The sequence below is a fragment of the Cnephaeus nilssonii genome, assembly GCF_951640355.1.
Source record: "Cnephaeus nilssonii genome assembly, chromosome: 21".
Lineage (NCBI taxonomy): Eukaryota > Metazoa > Chordata > Mammalia > Chiroptera > Vespertilionidae > Cnephaeus > Cnephaeus nilssonii.
In genome coordinates, this window is record NC_137092.1 from 11,470,704 (window position 1) to 11,498,493 (window position 27,790).

The 27,790-nt window shown below is 47.0% G+C and overlaps 1 protein-coding gene across 1 annotated transcript in view; it reads left to right on the forward strand.

Annotated features, from left to right (window-relative positions):
* Positions 1–1,395: 1,395 nt before the first annotated feature.
* The window catches only part of TBX15 (T-box transcription factor 15), a gene marked incomplete at both ends in the record, with an annotated part of 92,830 nt that continues 66,435 nt past the window's right edge, over positions 1,396–27,790 (forward strand). Inside the window, one exon of the mRNA XM_079762117.1 lies at positions 1,396–1,600. Within this exon, the coding sequence (XP_079618243.1) occupies positions 1,396–1,600 (205 nt within the window). The remainder of the gene's footprint in view (positions 1,601–27,790) is intronic.

Here is a 27,790-nt window from a genome sequence, read left to right on the forward strand (position 1 = left end):
TTGGTAAGGGTGGTGGGAGGATCAGCGGGGCGGGGAGAGCCGTGCTCCCGAATGATCGGATTTGAAGGGAATTTTGAAAAAGTTCCTTCTCTTCAGTCCAAGTTCCCGGGCTGCACTTGTGCAGCCCTCTCCGCGGGTTCTCCAGAACAAGCGCCCTGAGCGGGCGCAGCTCCTCGGCTCCGCGTCCCGCGCCGAAGGCCAGGCGCGCCTTTGTTGCGTGCGGGCCCAGTCGGGATCCGTCTGCAGAGCGTGCGGTAAGCCGGGCGCCCCACCCGGCCTCCGGCTTTGAGGGGCCTACCTCTCTTTCTCCAACAGGTAGAGATGGAAGGAGGAAGCGGTCCTTAGATTTTCAACAAGATTCTGGCTAGCAACGGGGGGTTATAGTTTGTTTCTTTCGTTTTGCGTTCACCAGAGTTGTTTAGAAGTAGTTCAATCGGCAAATAAGAACCTTGTGTCGAAATCCTTAGGAACCAGTGAATTTAAAAGCATCTGGGGGCAAGCGCGAGATTACTAGAGTCGTTTTCTGGCATTTTGGTCAGGTTGACGTTTTGTCTGAGCCCCCAAATGACAGATTTGTAATGAAAATGACTCTGGGCTTGCAGCATCTTTGAAACCTAGCAGATTTGGGAGGAAAAGGTACGGACTGGAGGCTGGCAGGCGTTTGTAACCGCACAAATCTGACCTCGACCTTCAGCTCCCCTTCTCCCGCCACGAGGAACCCACGGGACACTGGGAAGCCAGGAGTTAAAGTCAGCCCTGGAGCATCTCGGGGACAACGGGCGCTGAGCCCTGGCCCGAGCCTCAGTCTCTCCCCTCTGCTCATTGGCCCGTGCTCTCAGGGTTTCTCCTGTTCCCTCCTCGCCATTGGTCGGGGGCTTGCTTTTTCCCCCCCACAGTCTTTCTCTTCCTCCCCCCTCCCTCTCCCTCGCCCCAAGGACAGGAGCGCACAGCCTGCCCCCAGCTCCTTGGGAAGGGAGGAATTCAGAAAAAAAGTTTCCCAGAAGTTTGGATCAGAGGAAGGACGGGAAGACCGAGAGAGGAAGAGGGAGAGGGAGGAGAGGAAGGGAGAGGGAGGGGAGAGAGAGAATAAAAAAAAAGATGAAGTCCAGTCTACACAGCCTGTGAGCGCCTGCCCGGGTGGGTGGGAAGCAGGACGCGGGCGCTCATGCTGCGAGCGGGCGGCGCTCCGGGCGCTCGTGCTTAGCCGCTGGGGCAGCTAGGGGCGCCGGTCCCAGCCAGCGGCGGAAGGAGGGGGAGGGCGCAGGGGGAGGGTGCCAAGTACCCGCGGAGCTGCCGCCTCTCCCGGGCCCGGCCCGGCGGGCGCTCGGAGCGTGAGGGCGCGGGCTGCTCCCTCAGTAGCGGGGGCGAGCGGGGGCCAGGGTGCGGGCGGCTAAGATGAGTGAAAGGAGAAGATCTGCAGTCGCCCTGAGCTCGCGAGCACATGCCTTCTCCGTTGAAGCCTTGATCGGCTCAAATAAAAAACGGAAACTGCGAGACTGGGAGGAGAAGGGGCTGGACCTGTCCATGGAGGCGCTGAGCCCCGCGGGCCCACTCGGAGACGCGGAGGACGCGGCCGCACACGGCCTGGAGCCTCACCCGGGTGAGTGCGTAGGGCCAGACCGCGGGAGGCGGGCGGCGCGCCGGCGGGCCGAGTGGTGAGGAGGGAGGCCCTGGCCGCGGACGCCCTGCCCTGCCTTGCTCGGCTCCTACGCGGCTGTTTCTGAGCACAAATGCCTTGAGTCTGCCCCAAATTCGCCGGAACCAATTTGGGAGAACTGGCCCAAGCTTTGCATTTCGTCGCCAAATTCAAGCAAGGAGGCCTCCTTGCTCGCATCCCCTTCTCCTCGGGGAGCGGGGCGCGGCGTTCCTGGTGCCTGCGGCGGAGGGGCTCGCAGGGCCCTGGGGTGAGGAGGGGCGCCGACGGCCGGCAAGGACGGGAAAGGAGGGGGGCTAAGACTAACTTCTGAGAGCCCGGGAGATCGAGCGCGGAGGTCCTAGGTCCTGGCCCGACATCCCCTCTTAGGGAAATGCCCCGTTAGCGTTCAACCTCGGCCCTAGCCCTCCCCCTTCCCCCACCAATTTTTCTAGGGCTTAAGTTGTCGAATTTCCCCTCCTCCAGTGACAAGGGAGCATGGTCATATTTCTACTTCGTTGACTTTTACCGAAAGAGGCATGTTAGACCCCTTACCCTGCGCCCTGGGTCCGTATCTCCGTGTATTGGAGGGCATCGGTACGATTGATTTGTATCTCGGATCCATATGCACACATCGCGTGTGACAAGAGGAGGAGGTCGATGTCAGTATTTTAACGGAATGGGGGGGTGGGATGGGGAGGGGAGACGACTTAACGTTTTGTATTAAGTGCCAAGATTTCAACTGTGCAAAACAGTCGGGGGAACAGCTGTTATCAGAGGAATCTTGTACACACACACACACACACACACACACACACACACACACACACCCGGCTCGCAGCTGGGGTTAGCGACTTCAGAAACTTTCCAGCCAGGACTTCTAAAACTATTCTGGAGGTGCTCCTTCTGACCAGCTAAGGCTGGGAATGAACCTGGGTCAGCGCACAGGCCAGCGCGGGGGGAGGAGGCGGCGGTGGCCTGCGTAGGGATGGGGGAGGCCTCGGGCCCAGGAACTTGGGGGCTGGAAAACTGGCCGACCCACGGAGGGACAGCTGTCGCTTACCATTTTCCCTTTCGGCAGTGACAGTTCAATTTCCATGCTCCCGGGGCTAATAATAACGCGATTAGCGGGTGACCTGCAGAGACAGAGTTTTATGAATTCTCCGTGTTCTTGCGGCCCGTTATGGTATTTGGGTTTAGTGTTGGGGAATTATTTTTATTAGTCGATGAAAAGAAAATTAAAAGGAGATTTATTTCATCCGCTCAAGTTTTCCCCTGTATCTGGATGCGGGTGCCTGCCCACTCGGATAACTGAGTGGGCAATCCAGAAAGAAATTCTCGGCTAATGTGTTTCCCGTCTCCGGCCAGACTATTTCCTCACCGCATTTATTTGTTGTTAAAATCTTGCTTGGGCCTTCACATGGTTTAGTGGCAGTTCTTTCAGGCCTTATGACAACGGACGATTTGGAGGGTGGATTTACTTTACTTTCCCAACGGCAGCAAAGGCACACGTTATTTAATTGCGCGTGGCAGACGCCCTGTCCTCCTCCACCCCCGCCCCCTGCACTTTTCTCTAGGTAGCAGGCCCCAGGAGCCCGCCTCAGTCCGCATGTTAAAAAAGGACCAACATGCAGGGTCATAATCGGACTCAGCAGGAAGTTTTCTTTCGTCTGGTCTTCTCAGCCATAAGCCAGGAGAAAACAGTGAGGGCTTGGGCAAGGGGATGCCAGTCCAGGGCCATGAACGCGAGGACCTGGTATCCAGAATGCTGTTCCCTCGCTGGAGCTGGGAGTGAGTAGGTGGTGAGGACCTCACCCTGAACTCCACATAACAGAGTTCAGTGGATCCGTTCTCATTACCTTTATCACTTTTTTTAAAAAAGAAAAAAATATGGCCTTTGGGTTAGAAAAAACCGAAATAAGTCTGTGGGGCAAAGGTCCAGGAGGAGGAAGAAGCCGGAAACCGAGAGCACTCGCGGGCTTTCTGCCGAGTGAGCGGGCCTACGGGCGGGTCCTGGGCACATCGTGGGCTGAGGGGACTCCAAATTGGAGATCTCAAAACCCTTAGAAATCTCCAACGTGGAGTCCCCCAATGGCCAAGGTTTTCGTAGCAACCGGACATAGGGTGAGAAAAGATCTCTCAGGAAAAGGGCGAGGTGGCGTGGAGACTCAGCAGGCAGGGGAGCTGAGGAGGCTGAGCTGTGTGGGCTCCAGCGCCTTGGGATGGAAGCAGAAGGCAGGGCCAGGGTTTGGGGTCCCCTGCCGGTACTTTTTTTTCTTGTTTGTCTCTCATTCAGCGCCCTAACAGCCGCACACAGGGCCTCATTTAAAAGTGTGTATACGGTGGTGGAGGTGAGAGATGCGGCCCTTGTGACTCCATTGTGCCCAGGGCCATGCCTCTGCCCAGCCGGGCCTCACAATTCTGTTTTACCTCTTTTCCCAATTAGGACCGAGGGGAGGGGGTTTGGACCTGCTGCGTGGCTCGCCCGTCTGCCTTGATAAAAGTCTGGAACAGAAAACAAAAACCAAAAACTACAAGAAAAACAAAATTGCCGCGGGGCTGGGGAAGGATAAACGCTGGGTCGTGAGCGCGCGCTCCCACACCCACAGGACGATGGCTTAGCGCGACTGTATTTGTCAATCTCTCCATCCCCGCTCTTTGACTGATACCCTTCTCTCCTGCCCTCCCTGTCCCAGCCTCAAAACCCCGGGAACTCAGGTAACTCACGGAGCAGATTTAACGTTTCGCTTTTATTCAAAGACGCGGCCTTTGCCTTTTCGCAGCCCGTTTTTCTTTCCGCCGGACAGAGCTGGCTTTAGTTGGCACGGCGCGCCGGCAGCCCGAGGCGCCAACCTGCGGCAGCGGGGGACCAGCCCGGCCTGCACACTGTGGGCACCCACACATCAGAGGGCACACAGTATGTATTTCAAAAATTTCCACCGAGCCTGGTGGTCCCGAAAACTCCCCGAGGCCTCAGGGCTTTGGAGAAGGGCCTGCGAGGTGCTTTCAATATTACACCCGGGCCAGCGCTCCGCGTCTTTGGGGGAAGCCGCCAGGCCTTGGCCACGGCGGACTGGGGAGGGTCTCAGAACCCATCTTGGAGGAGCGTGGCTCTTGAGCCCGCTCGCTCCCCCGCTTCCGTCCGTCCCCCAGCGGGCAACGGAGGAAACTTTCTCCGGGAACAGCTGCTCGGGCTCGGTGGCCTTGGAAGTATGTTCCAGGCACGTGGCGGCGCCAACGGCGCTCTTACCGCAACCCCGGCTCCCCTGCTTGAGTTTGGGCCTTTCCCGCCCAAATCCGTAGCCCTGTGCACCGAGGCCCGGTCTCCCGCGGAGCGAAATAATGTAAACCTTCTGCGGGGGCATTTAGGCATCTCCCGCTACAGAGCCCGCAGACTTGAGTCTTGAAGCCACAGCGTCCGGCGGTCTTAGGAGGTGGCGAAACATGCGGGTGGGCGCACGGAACCGCACGCCGGGGAACACGCGGGTAGCGGCACTTCGTGCACTTGCACCCACGACAGGCGCCCGCGCTCGCTTTCCCCTGCGCACCCGTCTACACAACCCTAGTGAACCGGGACAAGAAAAGCCCTCGCGGTGCCCCAGGGCATTTTATTCTCTGGAATTATCAACTGCCTCTGAGCATTAATATGCCAGTTTATGGCTTGTTTGCTCAGAGTAGAGCTCCAATATTTTAATTCTGACACCACCCCTCTACCCACCCCTAACGCCCAGCAGGGAAACACAGACCCGTTACTGACATTTAAATAAGGCAGAGAAAGTGACCAGCGAGAAGTCCGAAGCCAGTGGGGAGAATGTGCTTAGGCGGGGCAAGCACCAGCCAGGTCTGGCTGGACCAAAGTGCAAGGGTGCGCAGCGCGCGAGGTGAGCCGCGCAAGGGTCTGCCTGGGGTACAGTTCCCGGATGGTGCGCGCGCCCCGGCACCCGTGAAGGCCTCAGGGGTGCCCCGCCTGCGCCCCCAACGTGCCCAAGGCTCCTCCTGCTTGGTCCAAGCAGCCTTTCTCGGTGGTTGTCCCTTTGGTAAGTAACCTTGCGTGAAGGGGAATGGGGCGGGGCGGGGGGTAGGCAAGATCTGAATTCTTCCTAGGCCGGTGAGGATGGTGATTTGCTTGAGATGACGGCCAAATCATTTTTTCGTGCGCCCGTGGGATGGTGGCTAAATCAGACGCCCTCTGGATGTGCGGGCCCTGGAGGGCACCCCCAATGGCTTGCAGGCGTGGGGAGGGTTATGAAGCCTGTCTTGTGTAACAGTGCGGCCTTGGCCTTGGCGCAGTGGCACAACAGAAGTCACTAGGAATAAGGAGATAATTCTAACTTCTTCCATCCCCCAGACGGAGCAAACTGTGGGAGACCGGTGGGGAGGACAGGGAATGGGGAGAACCCTGGTGCCCAGAATTTGGACTGCAATGGAAAGAAGGTGGAGTGTGCTGTGGTTTGCACCTCCTTACATCCTCCTCTTTCCCCAGAGGTGTTCAGAAATCCTTGTGATGGGTGCGAAAGGTCTGAGGTTAACAAGGGAGTGTGGGGGGAAGTCTTCTGGATTCTTGGCGAGGGCAGCCCCTGGCCCTTGGGAGACCCGTCCAAGGGCAGAGGCCTAACAGGGGACAAAAGCCGTCCCAGACAGATCAGCCCACAGGCCAGGAACACAGCAATTCTGAATTCGTGACTCCACCGCCCACCCAGCACTATTTCTCATTAAACTTTTTTTTTTGGTTCAGAGTTAGCCACTTTGGGTTTCCTGATTTTATAGGTGAAACTCCCAGAAAGAAAAGTTCACGAGGTGATGCTCATGCAGACGAAGGGGGAATTCAATTTCTTATAGTGCAGTTCGGACTGAAATTATATTGACGCGTACCCACTGTTTTCCTGCCCCCCCCCCCGCATACCAATTACTTCAAATGGTATCATAAACGTTTTTAATTATTAAAATTGGTTTAAAGCCTCTTTAGTTAGCACAACCCGAACATGAGTGAGTGAAGAATGGTTTGAGATGCCTAACCTGGGAGCCAAAATTAAATGATGGGACTGGTGGTTTGTATTCCCCTACTGATTTGTATAATTTCCTTTGCGTGTGTGGACTAGAGTTTAATGGAAGCAAGTCCCTCATTATTAATCCTTCATATTAGGCCACAAGGAGAGAAGGACAAGTACGTTTTGGCTCCAAAGACTGAAACATTTTGTTCATCCAAGCCTCTCCAAGGGCATTGCTAGCATTATTGAGTGAAATATTCCAGGTCTGTCACAATCGTTCTCTCTATTGCCAAAAATATTAAGAAGACGAGAACCCTTTTTGAGATCCTGATTATGGACTCTGATAAAAATTTATTTCTCGTACTAGGGAGGGAAATGATTGCAGCACTTCTTAAATCTGTAAGTTCCTTCTCTAAGTGACTGCAGGGGTGTGTGTGTGTGTGTGTGTGTGTGTGTGTATGTTTAAAAGCAAGGCTGAACTGTGCATATTCCACAGGGATAAAGAGCAGACTGGCATTTCACTTTCTGGAAATACAGACATCCATCCAATGATTATTCTGGGGTGTAGCTGGTTATTGCTTTCTTAGCCCCCCAAAGACGAAGATGTTCAGCAGGAGAGAATATTTTAAGTGGTTTTCGAGTTTTGACCTTTTGGGGATACTTTTCCACAGAGAAAAGTAGGGAACTGGTGGAATGTGGACTCTTCCCCCCTTCTTTCTCTCCTCCATGTGGTTTATTTTTGTTTTGCCTTTCCTGGTTTCTAGTGAGCTTTGAGTTTTATATGTGCATGACTGGGATACTCAGGGGTCTGCACTGGGAAGGGCAATTAGCAAATTTATCAATTAGGGTCTGTTTACACTGCTTCGGGCAAGGATAATCATTAGTTAATTTAAGTGAGGCCCTGGCTCTAAGTGTCAGGGTGGAAAATGAGACTCAGTAGGGAGGACCGGAGGTGAAATGAAAAGAGGTGGGGAATTCAAGAGACTGGTGACGACAAATCAACATTTATTCATTGCCATTAATGGCCTCACTTTGAGACAGGACATTTTGCTGACTACAAACTGATGACGAGCTTTTGATACCAGAGTGAAAATAGGTCTTGAAATCATACATAGGAGTATAAAGTGTATTAAAGCGTCTGTACACAAATTTAGCCGTTTATGCACAGATTTATGTGGGAACACCAAGTTCTGAATGGAACGTAGACAATATTTCAGAGAAAAGAAACTGCCGTGTGTGTGTGTGTGTGTGTGTGTGTGTGTGTGTGTGTGTGTGTTTGGAGCCAGTTTAAAATAGTAGGAACACATAAAATTTGGAGGCCAAACATTTTTGTCAATTCTAGAGAGAATCCCAAATTTGAAAATTCTAGTTATTGGGAGAAAACAAGACTCATACAGATGCAATTTAAAAGAAAAGGGTGAGTGGGAGTTTTCCTACCTTCATTGGCATTTAATTTTGTGTAAAATGCCATCTTCATTTCGGATGCATTCTGCCGAGCAATTAACTCACTGGGAGAAACTCGGATAATAATAATAATGATGGTTAATAGAAGTAACCAGTAAAACACTGTGATTCGGGGAAAATAATTTTAGAACGTAGGTGACATATGCAAAAATATAGTTGCTGAGGCTCTAATGGGCTGTTTCCAAATTGTCACACACTTTAGCGGATTAAAAAAACAATCCCCTAATTCTGGATTGCGCACGTAATAGCCTAATATAGTCTCCTTTTAAAAACCAACATACTAGAAATAACATTAGAGCTCCCTCGGAAGGGATGACTGGAGGTCATTACCATACACCCAGCCTGCCTCGGAGTTTTAGCGCCTAGTTCACCGGGTGAATCGAAATGATTCGGAACTCCTGCTGCCTTCTTTTTACAGTCCCACAGCCTAGAGTGTATTGCCAGAACGGGGCTCGGAGAGCAGTTAGCCCGCCTTTTCTTCGTCCCCCACCTATTTCCCCTCACCTCGACATCCTGTTCCCTTCCCCCAACCTCCTATGCACACATTGAAAACGCCCATATTTCCCCCCACTCTCAAAAAAGCGTCAGCGACATTTCACCAAGGAGAAGGAATCCGGATTACGTCGTGTCCCGTGAAACCGTGCTGGGGACAGCGGGTAGCTCAGGGGACCTTCACGGGTCAGGGCGACCGGCTGCCCGCGCCCGGTCTGGCGGCGGGAGTTGTGGCTGGCCTCGGTGCGCACTGGCCCCGCGCTCCTGCCCCGCACAAGGGAATGGTGGGTACCTTTCTCAGCCCTGGAGAAATGCGGGGACTCAGCAGTCCTTGGGAAGGCCTTGACCCCCATTCCCCCTCCCCCACAAAAAAAGATCAGGGGGAAAAAACCCTCAAACCAACCAAACACCAAACGGAACCCACGGGCCCTACACCTCGCGCCGGAGGGGAGTTTGAATTTTTGCTTTCATCAGGCTGAACAAATTTTCGAGGAATCAGATTGACTTCAAACATTAGCAATTAGGAACCAAGAATCCCTGGGCCCGAAGAATTTTTAATCCCTAACCATTTCCAAATGGGTAATTCTAGGGTCGGTAAATATCCTAGCCGGCGTTAGAAAGGAAAGTCAGAGGTTCCCCGGGTGCTTAGGACCCGGAGAGGCGGAGGCGCCCCCGCCCAGAGACCCGCATTGCCCGCCACCGAGACAAAGGGATAGCAAATAGTTGCCCTCCATGTTCTTAAGGAGATGAAAAACAATGAAGTAATTCACATCTTAAAAAAAAGAAAGAAAGAAACCACTCAACCTTGCAAAGTAGACTGAGAAATGGCTAGTTCTGGAAGAAGCAGGCAGGACTGGCTGAATATTAGCAGAGAGGGAAGTCCAGCCTCCAGCCATCCTTGCTTCAAAAAGTCAGTCACATCAGAATTGTAACCTTGGGGTTAGGTGACTTGGGTGGCTCAGGGCTTCTAAAAAGTACGACTTGATTTTCACAGTGGGGAGGGTCAGGCATTTGTGCCAATAAGTGACTGTGAACAATGCAGAGTTTTCTCTGGGTTTGACAAAACTACCTTAACTCAGAAGCCTAATAATTTGATTTCTTTATTTCATTTTATTTTTTGTAGCGAGCTGGGGAAGGGCTATACATCTATGCACAATTTAGAAAAAGGAGGTTTAGTTAGAAAACAAATAGTATAAGCAAGCTAGCAAAGGAATACTGAATTCTAAAACATTTCAGAAACCATAATTGCTCATGCGCGTGTATCTATGAGACTTCACTATACTACAAAGCTTTCATATTCTAGATTATATCCACGTATCCTGGTAGGAAGAGGGCTAGCCCTGCTTAAATTAGACTTAGATTGTAGTGCTAGCTTAGCCACTGATATTGGAACCAGGGATGTTTGTTTTAAATGCAGACGTGTAAATGTTGAAAAAAAAAAGTTTTAAAGTTGCTGCATAGCCACTGATGGGGCCTCAATGCCTGGTTTGTGAAATGAGGGTGAGAGGCTCAAATGACACCTGAGGCCCCGTCAGCTGTAAGAATCCGTGATTCTGTTAATTTTTTTTAAAAAATTACCATTTTCTTCTAATGCACCTTGGCCATCACTTGGCTCATCTTTACTTTGTTGCAATGAGGAAAGCTTTGCTGCGGTTGTAGAAAGTAACAGTGCAGCAATACAAAGCCAAAAAAAAAAAAAAGATTTTTACAGCTAGAATTAAGAGCTTTCATAAAGCTCTTGAAAAGTTTTTAGATTAATATCACATGTTCAGAAGTCCTGGATCGGTGATTCTGAGTTCTTTGTGTTTAATGTAACCTGTTGTTGCTTGTGTGAACGCCCAGGACCTTCTTGCCAAAAGAATTCTATGGCATTTGTGAATTTAAAGGAAATGTGCGTTATTTTATGCTCTCACCATTTTTTGTGCCATTCCCAAAAAAGGCTGGGAAAATTCTGTGGATTTGAAAAGTGAAGACTGAGAAAAGCAACTTCATCACTGGTAAACTGAATTGGTGGAATCCCACCCCCCCAAAAAAAAATCAGTTGCCCCTTATTACTATTTGAGCCTAATGGAAAGCCCTCATAACTATTTTCCATGTCTAGTCTGCTAAGCCGAGATCTTGATCTGGCAGAGAGTAAGAATGCTAAAAGGATGACTTAGTAACAGGCAAAACGCTTGTCAACAAGATAGATCAGAAGACAGCTTAGCATTCAAGACCTCTATTCATAGCTGCTGAACTTGAAGGCAGGGTCAGACAAAAAAACTGGGCCCAGCACTCACTTAGGAGGGTTTCTCATGTTTTTATCTTGTGGGACTTTATTTCCTCACCGACTTCTACAGCTGGGCTTCAAATTCCGGTGACAGCTCCCCACCCTCAGTGGACGCCCCCCGTTCTCCGCAGCCCCCACCCCTGTGCAGGACCCTGTCAGCACGGAGCTTGTGGAATGACTGGTCATCCAATCTCTCTACTGCCCTATGAACTGCTGTGGGGCAGGGACCTTGTCTTATTGCCTTTTTATCTCCAGAGCCTACCACAAGTGGCTGCTACGGAGCAAACACTTAATAAATAATAAAAATATAAGGATAATACAACAAAAATAATGATAACTAGTAACATATATTGAACACTATGTGCCAGCCAGTGTACTGTTTTATATATATATATATATATATATATATATATATATATATATATAATTATATATAGTGCTGTTATATATATGTATACATATTCAAAATGTGTATCTACATATATAACATATATCCTAAATACTAATATGCAACAATTATATATTTCAAATAATATATAATTCCATACATACACACACACACACACATATACCAAATATCATTACTTATATATAATACATAAAATTCCAAAACACTCATTTCTATTTGGCATGATGCGTGAATGAGTGATATAGGATAGTGGTTCAGGCTCAGGTTCTTGGGGTTAGACTGCCTGTGTCTGAGTCTGGGTTCCAACACGTGCTAGTTGTATGACCTTGAGCAAGTTTCTAAATCTCTCCCAAGCCCAATTTCTGCATCTGTGAAATTGTACTAGTAAACGTATTCATCAAAACATGGTCGTGAGGATTAATGAGATAATGTACACGAAGGAACAAAGGATTGCGCACCGTGCCTATTATTCCTACACAGTCGAACTGACAGGGATTACTCACCTCAGTGACTAACCTGGGTAAGAAGCTGTTGCAGATTTCATGTGTAGTGGCACCGCCCGTTCCTCCAGTTGTTTGCTTTCAAGGAGATGTTGGACTGGGAGTGGGCTCACACCTGGCGTATAGCCTATGGTTAGAAACAGAACACAGAATCTGAGTACACGTGCTAATCAGGTGAAATACTGAGTTGAGAGCTGCTGCTATTCAGGGTTTCACTGAGGCAAAAAGTCAGTACCTGCGGGAGCACCTGAAGGAGGAAAAGAGGGCTCCCAAGGGTGGGGATCAGCCTCTGATATAAGGTAGGAAGAGGGGGTGGGCAGAAGGCGGGGCTGGGGAGCCCCAGCTTTACCAGCTCCCCAGCTTGGCTCTGGCAGAAGGCAGAAGAGCCTTTCTGAATGCAGGGAAGTAAAATAACACACTCATGTTTCTTTATGGAACATATTTCTATCGGAAGCCCAGAAATCCCCACAAGGTTAGGTTAGGAAATAAGGAAGATTCGTTTGTTTAAGGCCTTATGGACCCTAGGATTCTGGGCACGATGAGCCAGTTGTAGCAATTAGTTGGGGCTACAGTAAAGGATATGTAGGTGTTGCTTGGTTCAGTTTTTTGTTCTTCTCCCCTAAGTGTAAGGGAAACCTCTGATTAAGCTGACTATCTGGGAAGAAGAGGTTGGGAAGTCTTTTTAGGGAAACAGCAGAAGCCCCAGCCGTTGCGTTAGAATTCACATTTGACCACACAGTTTTGCATAGTTTTCTTCGAGAAAACAGAAGTCTGGATTTGATCATTTACTATTTTAAAAAAATAAATAAAACCAGTTACACCCTAGATTTTATTTAAGTTGATTTCTGGCAGTGGAGGGCAAAGGTGCATTCCCAGGGGGAGAGGAACAGAGAAAGGGTCCTATTGAAGCCCCCCCCCCCCATTCAGGGAGCCCAGGGCACGTCATCAGCAGTGCTCAGCCCCTGCCTGACCCTCCAGAGGAGCAGGGAGCTGCTCGGCGTTAGCTGGAATCCAGGCCTCAGTGTTCCAAACAGCCTCCCTGCCCCCCACTTTATTTTCAGGACAGATGTTTCTCTACCTCCCCAGCACCATCTTATCTCACAGAGTGCCCACAATGCCCTCCAAAAGAACTTCCATGGATCGAGGGTGCGTGCTGTACCAGGCACTGCACTGATGTTTTTATTCACCTTCTCTCATTGCATCCCCCCGAATAGTCCTCAAAGCAAGCTCATTGTTTCCCCATTTCACAGAGTAGGAAATTGAGGCTCAAACAGACTAAATAACTTGCCCACAGACACACAGCTCCAATCCAGTTGAAGTGGACTGGCCAGAATTTAAACCCAGGTCCCTGTGTCTCCAGAGTCAATGTCCTTAACCACTAGACTATATTGCCTCCCCCTGCAGATGGCTTTTCAGTACTCTATGGAGAACTTTGAACTTTTGTAGATGGAACTTGATGCTTGCTGTTCATTCTGCCCTTCCAAACAGAAATTGTTAAGTCATAAATGTGAGAGAGCTGGTTATAGTTTCTGGTCTCTATCTTCATTTCCTACTGTTATTTTAAAAATGTATGTTTTTATTGATTTCAGAGGAAGAGAGGGAGAGAGAGAAAGAAACGTCACTGATGAGAGAATCATTGATCGGCTGCCTCCTGTGTGCCCCACACTGGGGGCTGAGCCAGCAACCTGGGCATGTGCCCTGATGGAATGGAACCGTGACCTCCTGGTTCATAGGTTGACGCTCAACCACGTGGGCCAGGCTCCTATTGTTATTAGTCTGTCCAGTCCTCAGGTGCCTTCTTCTCTACCAGCTAGCAGAAGCTTCTGTGACCGTGATGTAGGGTTGAGTTTCTAAGCCACGGCTTTGGATTGGCACATGCACAGCCTTCCCAACATGACTTGCTTTTTCTCTGACTGTAATGCACAGAAATCTCAGTGTCTGAAATGCGGTGGCTACATATTGAATTTGATCTAAAACCCCCTCATCCTAAATCTCCCTGTGCAGTGAAATGCAGTGAGCTCTGTTTTACCCATTGCCTTCTCCATTCACAACGGGATGGAAAGAATCTGATTGGTAATTGATTCAAAATGGAACAGCTTAGAAATGTATCAGTTGCAGTGACGAGCAATTCGTGCATTTCTAAGTATGGTTGATTTTTTTCAAACTCAGCAATCACAGCTGAAATCCCTTTGCCATGGATTGAATTTACAAAGGAAGAGATTCTGATTTCCACAGTGGCTTCTTTTTAATGCCCAAGGATTAAGAAACCGCCTCGAGGACCCACAGCAAGTACACCCGCTCTCAGAGTTGTGGCTTTAACTTTAACCTCTGAGTGACTGCTCTGAGTCATTTATTTTGTAACAGCTCTATTTAGAGTGGCCTTGTTTGGTATGGGACCAGTTAATTGCAGAAATCTCTCATGCCGTCAAACACTGACACCCCTTTGCTCCTCTGACATGGTAAAAGTGAATGTGAGCCAGGCAGTGAGTTTTAGGGAACTTAACATTGGTTTTCAGGGCTTCTTGGTCCACCTGTTCACTGTTTCTCCATCACTTTTCCTCCCACTCCCACTAAGCATCCTCTTAGGAAGTCTGGTGTCTCCAACAGGGATTTGGAGAAAAACTACACCCTCCGGAGCTTTTGGTGGGCGGACTTCATCATTAATGCATTTCTTGGCTGTTGGACTGTAAGGTCTCTCATATTCCTGTCTGTTGTGCCCAGTGATAGAAAGTGGCTTTTATAACTGAAGAGAGAAAGATGTAAAATCCATGTCTGTTTTAAATCTTTGCTTTCTCCTATTGCCCACCCCACTCTGTGCAGGCAACGATTGATGGGATTTGATAAGCTCTTGTAGCAACAGAAGCATATGAATCTCCGGGCCCATTTCCTTTCCCAAAGAACCCAGGTGGAGCCAAACTCTTGAAATATAGAGTGTGGCAGAGGATAAGGTGAATGCTGCAATTTCGGTGATTTACTGGATCTTACCCAGGAGGTCCGTCCTATGAAAAGTGTAGATTCTGCAAGATAGGAAACCAGCCAGGCCTGGGCCGTTCGTTTTCCCTCCAGTGTTCAGAGCACTAGTTGCATGACCAGCAGTAATCCTGGGAGTGTTGGATCTCAACTGTTGCAAGAGCGAGTTACCCAGAGATCTGACACATATCTGTGATATTCTGATGGCCTGGTAGGGACTGCAGGATGTGCTTCCTGAAGACATAGGAACATAGGACCACTTAACTGGTATAGGGGCCAGCAAATGGTAAACCAAGCCCGAGAAAGAGAGGGAGGGAGGGAGAGAGGGGGGGAAAAGAGAGAGAGAGAGAGAGAGAGAGAGAGAGAGAGAGAGAGAGAGAGGGAGGAGGGCTGAGGCAGAGGCCTCAGGCATGTTATGAAGGGCTGGGTGTAACGGTTCCCCAGCCTGCGTGGGCGAATTGGTTCCGGATGTTAACATTTTTTTGCTTGGGGCTTGAATACATTCTCCTTTTTCTTTGCCTGTTTTCCTGCCCAAACTGTTAGGCCTCCACAGCTGTGTGGCTCATTGCTGGCGAATGTTGAGAATGACAGATCTGGCTTTATTGCTGGGCCAGTTTGGGGGCATGTGTTTAGGTAGACTTTTGAGACGTTTTCACCTACCCACTTTCCTGAACTTTGAGGCCTTTTTCTGTCCATCTTGTCGGCTGAGTACCAACTCTCTACCGCACTGGATGGCCTGTGCTAGGGAATGAGGATGATGTGGTCCTTCATATCCTAGAAGCAGAAGAAATGGCTGGTGTGGGAAACTAAGACAACAGAAAGCTTGGGGTCCGGGTCAGGGAGGCCTGACCCAAGCACACAGTTCTGGCTGTGACCTTGGGCAAGTGACTTAATTCTGTGCCTCAGTCGTGTACATGTGAAACAAGATACCCGCTTCCAGGCTATGGTGAGAATTAAGTGCAAAATGCGTGGCATGGTGCCAGGAACATAGAAAATGCTCAGTATTAGCACCTGTCTACCTTGCTCATAATTAGACTTTTGGTAAAGTGAGAAAACTCAGAAACTCTTCAGTATTCTTATGAGAAACTGTTTGATCAGTGTCAGACATAGGATGGCCCCAAACTACCCTCCTTAGCTTAGCCACTGATGCCCTATTTATAGCACACAGTCTCTGTTTATAATTGACATGTACATTGTATAAGTTTAAGGTGTACAACGTGTTGATTTGGTACACTTATATTTTGCCATATGATTACCATATCTTATGGTGAGACATTTAAAATATAGTCTCTTGGCAACTTTAAAGTATTGTTGACTGTAATCACAATGCTATGGGTTAGACCACCAGAACTTATTTAGCTTCTAACTGCAAGTTAGTATCCTTGGATCAACATCTTCCATTTTCCCACTCCCAGCCCATGGCAATCACAATCCTACTCAATTTCTATTTCAGCTTTTGAGATTCCATATGTAAGTGATAGCACACAGTATCTGTCTTTTTCTGTCTGACTTATTTCACTTAGCACAATACCTTTGAGGTCAATCCATATTCTCACAAATGATAGGATTTCCTTCTTTTTTCATGGCTGAATAATATTCCTGTGTGTGTGTGCATGTGTGTGTCTATCTCACATCTTCTTTACCCATTTATTCATTGAGGAACACTTAGGTAGTTTTCATGTCTTGGCTATTTTGAATAATATGTAATAAACACAGGAGTGTGGATACATTTTCAAGATCCTGTTTTCATTTCCTTTGGACACAGGCTGACTTTTTATCATCCTCCATGCAGTTGCTCCTGCTCCTCTTCTGTCCAGAGCACTTTCTCCTTTTCCTCCCTTAAGTTCCTTCTGAAGAAAGTTTAGCCTATTTTCAAGACCCAATTTAAGCACCTAACGTGACAGAAATATTCCAAGATGAAAAAGGGCGATTTGGTATAAATATTAACTGACAGGATGTACAGATTCAAACGTGTGATGACTTCAGAAGAAAACTGCATATGTCTATGCAGAGCTCACATATAGTTTGGGTATTGCCACGATGGAAGGAAGTCCTCAGTTGTCATCAACTTTATTTTCACTTGGAGCCTGCTGGAGGGAGATCTTCTTTTGGGGTCTACCTATGGTTTCCTTTCAAAATGGTGCTAGTGTGCTTCTGTGATTTTATAGTCACAAGGGAGTCTCAGCTGGGTAATCTGTAACGCTCAAAGGTGTAGCCAAGATGGTAAAAACACAGGGGTCTTCCAATGGCGACCACCATCAGAAAGCTCCTCTTGAGATGAAGTCTTCCCTTCGTAGCCTGATTAGACTATTTCTGAGCAAGGCTCCTGTCCTGCCCTTAGCTTCATAGAATCCCCACAGGCTTCATATTACCAGCAGTCCAGTAATTCCACTTTAGTCCTTTCTTTCTGTGGAAGGATATACACCTGTTCTCTTCTAGTTGTCCTACTGGATTGGCATTAACCTTTAGGCTCTTGGACAATGGATGCCTGTAGCCAAGGAGAAAGTGGCTTTGGCTGACTCTGTTCTGTGGCTCTCTTTGTGCACATGAACACACCCAGACATGCTCACACAATGCTTCTGATTGACCTTTTCTACATTTTTAAAATTGGTCACAGAAAAATGGGTAAAGTAGAAGCCTATGCAAGTATAGTACATTGTACCTTTCTTACATTAAACAATGAAAGCTTTTTGGAGGGTGCATTTGTTTTGTAAGTTGGTGAGATAGGGGAGCCCTGGAGAGCACTGTGTCTTACTCATCTCAGAATCCCTGTTAGCACTCCGTGAACATTTGTTGAACTCAATTGGTAGTTGTCAGAAGTTAGCGATGGGTTTTGTAGCCACTACAGCCACTTTACAGGTGATTTGGCTTCAAGATGGTCCTGGAGGCCCGGTAGGAGGTGTCTGCCAGTTGCTTCTAGGTGTGATCTTGGATGTGTCAATTGATATCTTCATACTCTCAAGTCTCTATCTCTAATGGAGATAGACCAGTGGGTTTTAGTAAGAAGGAAAGGATATCAAATTATACTACTGACAAGGCATTTTGTAGCTAGAAATTGCTGAATGTTCTCTGCCTGGAGTCTATTTCAGAGCTCTCTTATGTCAAGGTATTAGCATTTAGAAATACAATGAGTCTGTGAGAATAACTGTACCGCATCTTTCCCTATTTGTTTCAGGTCTTATGTTCATGACAGCCTCTGTTTTCTGCCCAGCAAGGAAGAAAAAGAAATAGAGTAAAGGCAGTTTGAAAATCCCCAGAGTTAAACAGAAGTGTAAAAATATCTCTAAATGAAAGACAGATTGCCCGAGGTTGCCTAAGAACATAGAGTTGGGTTAAGCTGAAGCAGAATGAAATTCTTCTTGCCTTCCCATGAGCAGTGAGAAATATGTGCGTGAACTGATGTGGGTGGGGGTTCCCAACTCCGGTCTCAGCCCCATGATGGGGGAGAAAACATGTTGTCAGGAGAAAGCCCTCTGAAACACAGGTAATCTTTGAGCAACATGGAGGGCTGAGGGAGGTGAGACAGCTCCTCTATGGGAATGCATTCATAGTCAGCACAGTCACGGTGACAAGTCAGGGACAGATATACAAAGTGCCAGGTACTTTTTGGTAACCATCAAATTACTTATGAGATCCGTAGTACTGTCCTGGGTCTGGCTCAGATGGTCAAGGAGAAGAAGAGCCTTACTTTGCTATTTCCTTGTGTCCCTTGTCTCCTGACCTGCCTGCCTCCTGCTCTGTGTGGCTGGACCTTGCTTTGGAGGAAAAGGCTCTCTAAACTCGTCTTTGTGTGGGCTCTCAGCTACCATGTTCATAGTGGTGGCTGATGGCTGGGACCCACCCAGTGCCATTATGGATTCTGCAGGGATGGTGGCCTCCAACCCATTGTTAAATTGTAAACACAGCAAAGTGGAGACAGACCTACATGGAGGTTGACAGACTGGTGCGAGTTGATGTCTTGAGCTTCAAGTTGTAGGTACTATGAGAGTAAATGACCAGGTGACTCTGAGTCTCTTTCTCTGGTGATGATCTTTGATCCTGAATCATGAGGATACTTCTTCAAGATGAGTTTTTGGACCCCTACGTCTTTTTAAACAATTAGTACAAGTAGCTTCCTATTGTATTTGCTTTATATCTTGCTTTACAAAGTTATGAAGTTCACAGCTTTATACCAAAATGCAAGAAGGTTAAGCTATTTGCTTATAAATATTTTGCAGCCGAATGTCATCTGATTTAATTGTTCTGATCCATATTCAATATAAAAATTCAGATATCAGGGATACTGGAGCAGCTCTGGATAAGCATTTCTCTCAAGCAGGAGAAAAAACTTCACCAACCTGACTCACTCCTCCTCCAGTCCTGTTGGGCTACTGCCTTGACTTTAGAGCAAATCTGGAAAACTCTGGTTGCCATTGACCCAGCAGGGCCACATACCCAATCACAGGTTCCAGAAGGTCAGAATTAATAATCTCGTGCTCCCTGTATTAATCACACAGATTGAGCTCCCTTCTTTTCTGTTTCACAAAGATGTGAGCCCTATTGAGGGAAGGAGAGCATGGGATGAACTTGAGCTGCAGGATTCTGGGAGAAACCTCTCCATTGAGCTGCACTAGGTACAGGGAGAATGCATATTTGCCCAGGATGCTAAGCAACGCAGTGCACATGCTCTGGGAAAAAAGATGTTCTGACCACCATGCCTGTGGCCGTTCATTACTTGCAAGACAGCTTAACCCAGATCTTGCTAACAGTCCCTGCTGTAGTGAGTGTGACATTTGGGCCATTTTGTCTTAGGGAAATAAAAAGAACTTCCTAATCCTACCCACATTTATACTTTTCAAAAAATCGGGAAGCACCTAAGATTGAATTTGAAGCCTGGTGTCTTAATCTGATCAAACAGGGAAGCTCCCTGTGCCTGGCTCAGGGCCTGTGTTCATTGCAGACTGCAATCCAACACCCACATCACATGCTTCTCTATAGATGGGAAGTTATGAACCACCAGCCCCCAAACAAATTTCCATGATCAGAACATTCAGGTTTATCCTCCTAACGGGCAGTAGGTAAACAAACCATCCTGTTTACCTACAAGTGCCAAATATTCTTACCACCACTTCTGATATCTGAGTAGCCTATGTCAATAAATTTATACTTAATTTTAACCAGTGGTGGGACTGTTGACATTTAGGTAGGTGCTGCTATACCTCAGTTTTTTTTAAAAAGTATTTTTATTGATTTCAGAAAGGGAGGGAGAGGGAGAAAGAGATGGAAACACCAATGATGAGAGAGAATCTTTGATTGGCTGCCTCCTGCATGCTCCCTATTGGGGATCAAGCCCGCAACCCAGGCATGTGAACTGTGACCTCCTGGTTCACAGGTTGATGCTCAACCACCGAGCCATGCCAGCCAGACTATATTTTACTTTTTGGAGTATACAGATTTTCACCAAATATGTACATTGACTCTTTGGGCACTAAACTTACTTCTCATAGTACAAAGAGTATTTATTTTTTGGGATGTTCCAGCATGAAATGCTATGAGAGAGAAAAAATAAAACCGTTGATAAAATGAAGACTAATTCCTATCACTTTGTCAATGCCAGAGTTTCACATACCAAATTTACTAAGATGAAGTTACAGCTTCCTGTACCAGATTCTGTATTTGTGTTGGGATTTGAAAGTAGACTTGTTTTGTACACTTGATGACTTGAATTTCACCTTCTGCATTGCCAAGCTCACCAATTCAATGTAATTTTAATTGAAAACCAAAGTGCCTAGTTTCAGGGAACTTCTTAAAGAAAAATTCAAAATACTTTACAGAGGTCAACTTCTAAGACATTGCTTAAGTCATGGCTCGGGAAAGGGCCCTGATTCCATTTGCAGTAGAATACTGAATGGAAAGTCCTACAAGGGAAAATGTCAGAGGCTGCAAGTATCAGGTAACTGGCAATACAGTGCAATCATCTACCCTCTCTGCATCCTTGTTTCTCATGTAAATGGACAAGAACACAGCCTTCCAACCAGCTATCTTTCAGAGGCAGTGCAAAATAGCCTTGAATGGCAGAGACAGGCTCCGGTTATTACTGCTGTTCTCTTTCAATTAAAAAACATTTCATTATGAAAAATTTTCAATATGAAAACACCATGAACCCTGATGATCCCCATCATCCACATTCAATACCATCTATACTTTTGCTGCACGTGGCATCTCTCTGTCTGTCTCTCTCTCTCTGTCTCTCTCTGGAGCACTTTAAAGCAAACCTCAAACTTTACGCCATTTCACCACTGAGTACTTAGGGTCATTTTCTGACCTACATACAATGCCATCATCCTATCTAATAAAAGAGTAATATGCAAATTGTCACTCAAACACACAAGATGGCCGCTCCCTTATGGTCAAAGATGGCTGCCCCCCTGTGGACACAAGATGGCCACTACAAGATGGCCAGCAGGGGAGGGCATTTGGGAGGGACCAGGCTGGCAAGTGAGGGCAGTTGGGGGTGATCAGGCCTGCAGGGGAGGGCAGTTAGGGGCAACCAGGCTGGCAGGGGAGGGCAGTTAGGGGCAACCAGGCTGGCAGGGAGGGCAGTTAGGGGTGACCAGGCCAGCAGGGGAGGGCAGTTGGGGGGGACCAGGCCTGCAAGGGAGGGCAGCTGGGGTGACCAGGCTTGCAGGGGAGGACAGTTAGGGGCAACCAGGTCGGCAGGAGAGGGCAGTTAGGGATGACCAGGCCAGCAGGGGAGGGCAGTTAGGGGAAGTTGGGCTGGCAGGGGAGCAGTTAGGCTTTAATCAGGCTGACAGGGGAGTGGTTAGGGGGTGATCAGGCTGGCAGGCAGAAGCAGTTAGGGGCAATCAGGCAGGCAGGCAGGTGAGCGGTTGGGAGCCAGCAGTCCGGGATCGGGCCTAAACGGGCAGTTGGACATCCCTCAAGGGGTACCAGATTGGAGAAGCTGCAGGCTGCGCTGAGGGACACCCCCTTGCCCCCGTGCATGAATTTCGTGCACCGGGCCTCTAGTTATATATAACATGATTAATACTAATTCCTTGATATCATCTTAGTCAATCATACAAATTTCCTGATTTGTTCAGAAGCTGTTATACCACCAACCTTTCTCCTCTGATATGCTTATTTTTTAAATTGATTTTTAGAGGAAGGGAGAGGGAGAAGGAGGGGGGGATCAATTGGCTGACTCCTGCACCCCCCTACCGGGGATCAAGCCTGCAACCTGGGCATGTGCCCTAACCAGGAATCGAACTGGAAACTTTTTGGTGCATGGGATGATGCCCAATTAACTAAGCTGCACTGGCCAGGGCAGTTTTTTTTTAAAGGATGCCTCACACCAAACAAGAGTCTATATACTAGGTTGACTGCCCAATGTACCTGAACAGTACTTCACCAGTATGGATTCTGGGGTCCCAACCTGGAGGCCTGGACAGGGAGGAGGAGGTGAAGTCTGTGCTTTAGAAAAGTACTCAGATTATTTTGAGGGGCAATCAGGTTTGGAAACCACTATTCTACATTGCTGTCTTTTCCTTAGAAAGGTCTAGGAGACAAGGGACGAGTTAGTCCATGATTGGCATATGATAAGAGTGCTCTGGAGCCTGTATTTTAAAAATTTATTATAATAGTTCTACCAGCACCTAAATAAATGCCACAACTGAGAACATTCCTTACTGTAGCAAGGCCAGAAAATTACTTTTTTGCTTTAATAGGAATGACTTGTGGCAACTGAAATAACGTGGGGGCAGTAAGTAATATTTGATTCCTGGCTCTCTAGGCAAGTGAGGCTCAGGACGTTTCTCTGGTTGTAGCAAATACAACTTGTTATTTTACAGAGGTCAGGGAAAATGAAACTCCTCCAGGGTTTTCCCATTCGCAACAGAATACCATTCTGGAAGTGAATTAAATTAGAATGAAATTTAATTTTATGCAGGTTAACTCAGGGAGCTCTGCCTAACATTTGCGACTCAGAATGTTATTTAGACCTAAATGAAACACCAAGTTGAACAAAACACAAGTTTAAAAGTGAAACATTTGGTTAACCTTTTCTTTTGCCTACATGGCTTTAAACCACTGTTTTGTCTGTTTTATCTGTACTTGTCCCTTTCTTTCACTTCATGGATGGTTGTGATCCACCAAATTGGTGGAGAGCTGCTGTTTGGATGGAATACAGCTTATGTTTGTCTGGCACATGGAGGAATAAAACCCGAGCTCCATGCTGGTGAACATAATATTTGAAGTTATCTTAATTGAAATATTGCCTAATAATGCTGCCACGTACAGGCCATTTATTTAACTACCAGTGTTCATACCACTGTGAAATTTGAAATGACCACCAATAATGAGGTCATTTTTGGTCCTTTAGATTTGAAATTGTTCAATGAAAGGGTTGACTAAATCAAAACAATACTAAATGAATATATTGACTAATATGCTATTACAAAAGACTACTACTAATCACTCGAAGATTTCCTTACAAAGAAATGTACAGTTTAGTAAGCATTTGGCATTTTGCTTGTACCCCTAATAGAGTACTGTAGTAATGATGTTCATGTGTCCCTTTGTCTAGACCGGACCTCGCATTCTCCAAAGGGCAAGAGTCTGTCTTCTCTTTGTATTTTCAATCCTCACACCACCCCTTGCTTTTAATGAGTGCTCAATAAATGTGTGTGGTAATTAATGATTTAATTGATGTTTGGGTTTGTGCTGGACTCTCAGTATTACTGTTTTGACTGAACCAACTGACTTGGACAATTTAGTCAAATTGCTGAAAAGTTCACCTGTATATACTGTTAATATTTTACATTTGTATAGCCGTTTATTTTTTCAAAGCACTGTGTGCCTTAGGATGGAATATCATGTTGAAAATCCCATTCTTCTCTCAAAACCACACAAAATGGAGCCAACAGTCATCTTATTTTAGAAGTGGAAAAACAAATGAAGACAAATGGCCCCAGATCACAGCCAGGTATGAGCACTTGTGGACTTCCCATGTCTCAGTACACCCCACTTCCCTTACCCTGGGCAAATAATGTGGTGGGAGGTTGGAGGATGTGCTGGAGGAAGGCTGTATTCTTTCTTTATTTTTAAAATATATTTTTATTGATTTCAGAGAGGAAGAGAGAGATAGAAACATCAATGATGAGAGTGAATAACTGGCGCCTCCTGTACACCCCCCACTGGGGATCAAGCCCACAACCTGGACATGTGCCCTGACTGGGAATTGAACCGTGACCTCCTAGTTCATAGGTCGATGCTCAACCACTGAGCCACACCAGCCAGGCCAGAATACTGTTCTAGATTCTGAGGGCCTCTGGCTGTGCAGTGGTTTCCTTTAGTTCTGGAAGGATCTAGCTGAGGGTTGGGCCACAGGCAGGTGGTAGGAATGTGGAAGGTTTCCTTTACTCTTTTTGAGGAGACAGTGGTTCTGGGCCCAGAATGTCTGTTGTGTGTTCCCCCAGCTCTGCCCAGCAGGCCCAGGAGCACTGCCCTGCACTGTTAGCTAAATCCTTGCTGAGTAATAGTACTCCTTAGGTACCTCCTTCCGGGCATGGGCCTCTGGTTACCTCTACACCTGTTAAACCGCTGCTTGGCAAGTTCGTTTACAGATTTTCCCTGAATCACAAGATGGGTTCTTCCTTAAAGTACCAGGCCCACCTCTAAGTCTCAGATGATCATATTGATGTGCAAGATTCTGCCCTCTAATAGGCTCTGACAGTTGTTTGTCTCCTCTTTTACTTACAATTTTTTAAAAACTCAGATAATTTGTACACATGTAAACAGTTCAAATAGCACCAAGAAAATCGCTGAAAAGCATCCATTAAAAAGTAATCTCCCACTCATAGTCTCCTAGTTATCATCCCTGAGTCATTGTATGAATGATGTATATGAATCACTATGTATGTATACAAACATTAAAATTAAAAACACAAATTGGGGCATAATACCAGTAAATAGTACTCTGGACTTTATGACTTCAATTTCAAACTGTTATACTGGAGATTGTTAAATAAACATACTTATAGGTTCCTCCTTCCTGCTGTTTTAAAAGAACCAAATATTTCATTGTGTGGATTTGTCATAATTTTCATTGAACCTATTTTAACAGACCTGTAGGTTGTTTTTAATCATTTGCTTCTATAAATAAAACTCCATGATTACGTTTGGACAAGTTTGTGATAACATTTATAGAATAAATTCTGGAAGTAGAGTTGTAGTGGAAGTTAGATCACTTAAAATTATGATGGATGTTCCAAGTTTCCCCCCCAAAAAGGTTGTTCAATTTACACTTCCACCCACAGGGTATGACAACCTATTTTCCTACCCACTTGCCATCAATATACTAGAAAATGTTTCCACCTTTGCTAACTAATGCCTTTGTCTTTGAAAAATGTTTGCAAAAGTGGTCTTGTCATTAGTCCTCTTCAGCTCTGCCTCCACTTCCCTATGCTTTGCAGGTACAGAGCTCAAGTTTATAGGTCTGCAGGGCAATTCTTCCCTGTAAACAGGCATAGGGTTTTATTTAATCTCTCAGGCTTCCATGCTTCTCCATTTATTACCAATCTACTTTAACTTAATTCTTTTAGGATCCCGGGGTGCAAGTCATCAGTGCCCGAGGCTTTCAAGGTATTGAGTAAATAAGATATGGCAGCAAACACTTCTTGTTAGTGAGGGAGAGAATAAAAGGCATGTCACTCAGGGTTTCTGGGCGCAACTTTGGTTCAATTATCTTCAGATGTTTAAAATCAAGGCTGTTTCCAGACCATTTCAAAGAACAGCAGGGCAACCTGCTGAGAACTGTGTGAAATGAACACCCTGTTACAACTAATTAGTGTACTGTTTTCCTTGCAGTTGGGGGTGAGAGGAAATATATGAAGGGTGTTTATCCCTTCCTGTAGTAGGAAAGAATTGGAACCACTGGAAAGGCCTAGAGGGGGACCTAGAGGAGGTTTGTCCCCACCTTTCTCCAAAGAATGGCTGAGAGCAGTTATGATCACGTTGCTGATTTGATTGCAGTGCTCATGCTTTTTTGGAGCCCTGCACCAGCTCTTCTGGTTGTTTTTACAACAAACCTAAGACAAATAGTTCATTCAATGAAATCCAGTAACTACTCACTGAACACTTAGAGTATGTAGATGAGTAAGGCATGAGCTCTTCCCTAAGGTTTTTAAAATCTAGGCACAAAAAATAAGTGAGTAGGTAGGTGTGTGAGCCCCCGTAAGATTTCGAGGAGAATAGAGGTCATGGGCTTAGACTAGGTTTGAATTGTGACTTTGCCCCTTACTGGCTCTGAAAATTGGGGCAGGCTGCTTAACTTCCCTTGACTTCAGTTTCCTAATCTCTTATAAGAATGGCATAAAAGTTATCCATGGCTTGTGATTAATTAATATTAGTAGGTGTTTTGTCATTAGGGCTATGCCTCAGGAAGATTCATGTGACAATAGTAACTGAGATGACAGAGTGTGGAATGGGAAAGATAAGGGGGAGATCAGAGATCATTTATTTTTTAAAACTGATGAGAGAGAGAGAGAGAGAGAGAGAGAGAGAGAGAGAGAGAGAGAGAGAGAAAGAAAGAAGAGAAACATCAATTTGCTGTCTCCAGCATGTACCAGACCAGGGATCAAACCTGAAATCTGAATATGTGCCCTGACCAGGAATTGAAACCACCACCTTTTTGGTGCATATGATGACACTCCAACCAACTGAACCACACTGACCAGGGCAGGAGATCACAGTTTAGTCAGGATAAGTTGTGCAGCTGTGACAAACATGCCCTGAGTAATGCTCCTTTGCTCCAGCAAAGATGGCCACCTCATCCCAACCAGTGTTGTGAAAACAAGGACTGCTCTCCAACACAGCAGTACCCCCTCCATTTCAGTGGAAGGAATGACTCACACTTTATCATGGCAGTAGTTCACTCACTCATTCCACAAGCATTAACCTAGGCCAGTGATGGCGAACCTATGACACACGTGTCAGCACTGACACGTGTAGCCATTTCTGATGACACGCGGCCGCTGAGGCAGCTGCATGCCGAGGATGAAACATTTGCTGCTCCTGAGGATGAAACATTTGCGAAATAATGTTTTTTCCTCAAAGTGACACACTACCCGAGTTATGCTCAGTTTTTTGGTGAAGTTTGACACACCAAGCTCAAAAGGTAGCCCATCACTGACCTAGGCAGACAGAGAGGTGAATAAAAAGAATCCCTGCTCTCAATAAGACAGATATGCAAACAGGAAAAGGAAATACAGGGTGATGAGTGTCCCGACAAGGTATGCACAGCCTGGGGGAGCACAGGGCAAGGACACCTGGCCCAGTCTGGGTGAGGAAGGAGCCAGGAAGTCATTTTTAGTCTCCTGATTCCCACCAGGTTTCCTGGAAGCAGGGGCTGGATGAAGGAAGACCTGGTGTGAATGTCCAGTCCCTGTGTGGTCACCCCTTCACTGCTGTCCCACAGCCCAGTACCTCTGCCACTCCCCTTCTGCTCCCAGCCTCTCCTGCTACTCCTGTCTGTGGGTCTCTGGCTATGGCTGCCCAGTGTCCATGACCACAGCAGTAATAAATTGTCCCCCCCTCACACCAAGAGGATGGGTTGGGCTAAGCCCAGGATGATTAAATTGCACCACGAGTCACTGCTGGGTTGACCAGACCCTGGTTCCTGCCCTCCTTCCTCTCCTCCTGACTTCAAAGCAACGAGTAGCAAAAATTCTGTCTGACTGAGTCAGAGTGGCCACTTGTCTCTATTTCCTCACACCCGCTTAGCTTCAGAACACGAAGGCATGATGCTGAGGGGAAGTCTGCCGGCTCACACGCTAGCCTGCTTGCGAGGCTGTGTCATGTCCTATAAATGACAACCCTGTGCTTCCTGCCCTGACATGCATTCCCTCAGCCCTTCCCTTCATTCTCCAATATGGCTCCTGCTCGCCAAAGCCCAGACTTGGGTGCTTCCTGGGACCGGCTCCCTCTTCTGGGGTCCTGGGAACCTGGCAGCTATGGACACCAAAGCCCAGAGATGCCCAGTCATTGAATCTGGTCACTCAAGCTGGTCACTTCCAAGGTTAGACAGGG